The sequence below is a fragment of the Otolemur garnettii genome, unplaced genomic scaffold, assembly GCF_000181295.1.
Source record: "Otolemur garnettii isolate 467f Iridium unplaced genomic scaffold, OtoGar3 scaffold00047, whole genome shotgun sequence".
NCBI lineage: Eukaryota > Metazoa > Chordata > Mammalia > Primates > Galagidae > Otolemur > Otolemur garnettii.
This window is the reverse complement of record NW_003852442.1, coordinates 9,072,473-9,076,217: the sequence shown is the minus strand read 5'-3', so window position 1 is coordinate 9,076,217 and position 3,745 is coordinate 9,072,473. Positions and strand designations below refer to the sequence as shown.

General features: G+C 41.3%; 1 protein-coding gene across 1 annotated transcript in view; it reads right to left on the bottom strand.

Annotated features, from left to right (window-relative positions):
• Positions 1–3,745, bottom strand: part of RFWD3 (ring finger and WD repeat domain 3) — a 45,705-nt gene that overhangs the window by 25,317 nt on the left and 16,643 nt on the right. Inside the window, exon 3 of the mRNA XM_003791332.3 lies at positions 2,469–2,650. Within this exon, the coding sequence (XP_003791380.1) occupies positions 2,469–2,650 (182 nt within the window). The remainder of the gene's footprint in view (positions 1–2,468; positions 2,651–3,745) is intronic.

The following is a 3,745-nucleotide window of genomic DNA, read 5'->3' as shown; positions in this document are numbered from 1 at the left end:
TGGGTGCGGGCTGGGGATTCGAACCCGCCACCTTAGGTGTACATGGCTGGCGCCTTAGCCGGTTGAGCTATAGGCGCCGAGCCCAAGGATTCTTTTTTTTAACATAAATGCTGTATCATTATACCTACTAAATTAACAATAATCCTTTAACACAATAGTTCTCAACCTTCCTAATGCCTCAACACTTTAATACAGTTCCAGTGGGTCGCAACCCAGAGGTTGAGAACCGCTGCTCTAATACATGTAATATACAATACTTATAGACATATAGTTCATATTCAAAATATCCCAATAATTTTAAAGCTGTTCTTTACAGATTTAGTGCAATCAAAATATAAAAAAGACCTCCACAATGACATAGACTATTAGGTCTCTTAAGTCTTTTTCATTTTAATACAATTCTCTCTTACCGATTTTTTTGAATCCTTGGTCACTGGTATGTTGGGGAAATTCAGTTACTTCTCTTAAGTAATGTCCCACATATCCTGTATTTGGCAGACTGCTTTTTCATGATACTGTTTAAATTATTTATTTATTTTTTTTTAGACAGAGTCTCACTATGTCACCCTGGGTACAGTGCCATGGCATCACAGCTCTTGCCTCAACCTCCAGAGTAGCTGGGACTACAGGTGCTCGCCAACAATGCTCAGCTATTTTTTGGTTGTAGTTGTCATTATTGTATGGCGGGCCCAGGCTGGATTTGAACCCGCCAGCTCCAGTGTATGTGACTGGAGCCCTACCTGCTAAGCTACAGGTGCCACGCCCTGTTTAATTTTTAAATATAGCAAATTTAGAATTGGGCAACCATCACCATAATCCAATTTAAAATATTTCTGTCAGCCAAAAAAAGTTCCCTTAAGCTCATTTGAAGTCCCTTCTCATTTGTACCTATAGCCCTAGGCAACCACTGATCTTGTCTATATAGATTTTTCTTTTCTGGACATTTTATACAAGTCGAATCATGAACTATCTATAATGGTTTATTACTGTTACACAAAACTTAAAAAAACCTATACATACCATTCCTTTATTGCTTCTAGATTTCAAAGCACTCCCTACTCCTGGGTTTTATCACTCATGTATTCTTCTAACACTTGAATGTATTAGTCGTGTATTCTTCTAACTCTTTAGATCTCTGACGAATGAATCCAATTTTACCAGTTTCCAGTTAGCTATCCAGTTTGCTATCCAGTTTTAATAACAATACTAAAGGCGGCGCCTGTGGCTCAGTGAGTAGGGTGCCAGCCCCATATACCGAGGGCAGCGGGTTCAAACCCAGCCCTGGTCAAACTGAAACAAAAAAATAGCTGGGCTGGGCAGCGCCTGTGGTTCAAAGGAGTAGGGCGCCAGCCCCATATACTGGAGGTGGTGGGTTCAAACCCGGCCCCAGCCACCAAAAACTGCCAAAAAAAAAAAAAAAAAAAGCTAGGCATTGTGGTGGGCGCCTGTAGTCCCAGCTACCTGAGAGGCTGAGGCAAGAGAATCGCCTAAGCCCAAGAGCTGGAGGTTGCTGTGAGCTGTGACACCACGGCACTCTACCGAGGGTGACAAAGTGAGACTCTGTCTCAAAACAGAGATTGTCTCAAAAAAGTACTACTTATTCCCACTGATTTATTACTTTCTAATGCACTAGATTTCCATAAACATTTAAGTCTTCTTCCTAATGTTCCATTTGTAGGATCTCTTACATTTTAGATTCAAATTATTACATTTGAGATATTATATACATTGAAAATTACAAAACTATATACTTAACAGATTTTCATACATTTGATGTATTTTAGCCCATGATCCAAGAATTATATATTTATTCTGATGCTCAAATCATGCCATTTAGGTCTCCCAAAGTTCCGTCAAGGTAGTTCTTGTGCCTACTGACCTAAATATGAGATTCAGATGGCTTCCTTGCTTTCTAGCACAATAAAATGTCCTAAGCTAATCTTGTATATTTCCTATGTCAGACCTAGAAAGCCATTTCTCCAAGAAGTCTTTGGTTCTTTTAATGGTAAAATAAAAGACCGCACTTAAAAACCTAGGTTCTTAATGTAAGCAGGACATCTATTTTAGGGGTGTCTGCCTACCTACTGCTAAATAAAGTTCCACTTGCATAATACATAATATTATATTAGGAATTGAAAATGGCAGCCTACAGAGAGCACTAATTTACAAAACATTTTTTAATTAAGGAATCTACTTCTGTCTAAGATGTTTAAGAAAATAAAACGGAATGTACAATGCCATTATAAGCAACTGACTCACTGAGTTTCAAACCACATTAAATTGTGAGTCAGATCAAATCTTTCTTACATAATTATAGCCAGTGAAAGCTCTATAGTATAAAGCAGGAATCTATAACATTTGGGGGAGAAAAGAGAAAGTATCAAAGTACAAATCTCAAGTTTCCAGCTTTCTGAAGTCTAGGCTTTGTGGATGTTAGCCTTAAATCCAAACCTGGATGAAATACTTACCTTCTACAGCTCCAGGTTCCCCTGCTTGGGCAACTACTTCTCCATCCTCCATAGAGCTGTCACTGTCAGAATCAGAACTACTAGACACCTCCAAGTCTTCAGGCACAGGAAGATCTCTAATATCTGGCATGTGTGGCTGGGTCCTGCTTGCCTGAAAGTAAGCAGCCAATGGTCCTCTCAACCTATGTATAAAGATAAGACAACATAATCAAGTGGGAAAGACCATCATTACCAAAAAATCCACAGTTATTTGAGTAAATTCTACCATTGCAACCCATCTCTGGGCCATTAAATGCTTCCATTGAAAGTTGAAGAAGTGGGGGGTGGCACCTGTGGCTCAAAAGGGTAGGGCGCCGGCCCCATATGCCGGAGGTGGTAGGTTCGAACCCAGCCTCAGCTAAAAAAAAAAAAGAAAGAAAGTTGAAGTGGCCAGGAGCAGTGGCTCACAATTATAATCCTAGCACTCTGTGAGGCTGAGGTGAGAGGATTCCTTGAGCTCACAAGTTCAAGACCAGCCTGAGCAGGAGTGAGACCACCATCTCTATTAAAAACAGAAACATTAGCTGGGCGCTGTGGTGGGCACCTGTAGTCCTAGCTACTCCAGAGGCTGAGGCAGGAGGATCACTTAGGTCCAGGTGTTTGAGGCTGCTATGAGGTAGGCTGACACCATAACACTCTAGCCTTGGCAACAGAGGGAGACTCTGTCTCAAAAAAGGAAAGCTGACGCAGAAGCTGGCTTCCTGGATATTGTCTTTGTATTCAATTATTGCTATACTAGTATACAATGGAGCTTGATCCTTCTGCTAAAACTCAATTCTATTTTACTGGCCTTTGGCCATGTGTCAATCTTTAAACTTCACCTTGTTCAGCAGTCATGGCCATGTGTCAGTCAAGACCCGGGACCACATGTAACACTTTCAATCCATTCCACTTGGCTGAGTTTTAGCTATAACCCCTACTAAACCTCAGTTTCCCTCACTCCTTAGATAAGAAACCATACTGTACATATGTTCATAATTAACAAAAACCTGCACTAAAAATCAAAAGGGTGGCTCAGCGCCTGTGGCTCAAATGGAGGGTAAGAATCCAGCCCAGGCCCGCCAAAAAAAATGACAGCTGCAACCAAAAAATAGCCGAGCGTTGTGCACTGTACCCAGGGGGACAGCTTGAGGCTCTGTATTCTTTTTTCCTTGAGACAGAGCCTCAAGCTGTCCCCCTGGGTACAGTGCCGTGGCGTCATAGCTCACAGCAACATCCAACTCCTGGGCTCAAGCAAG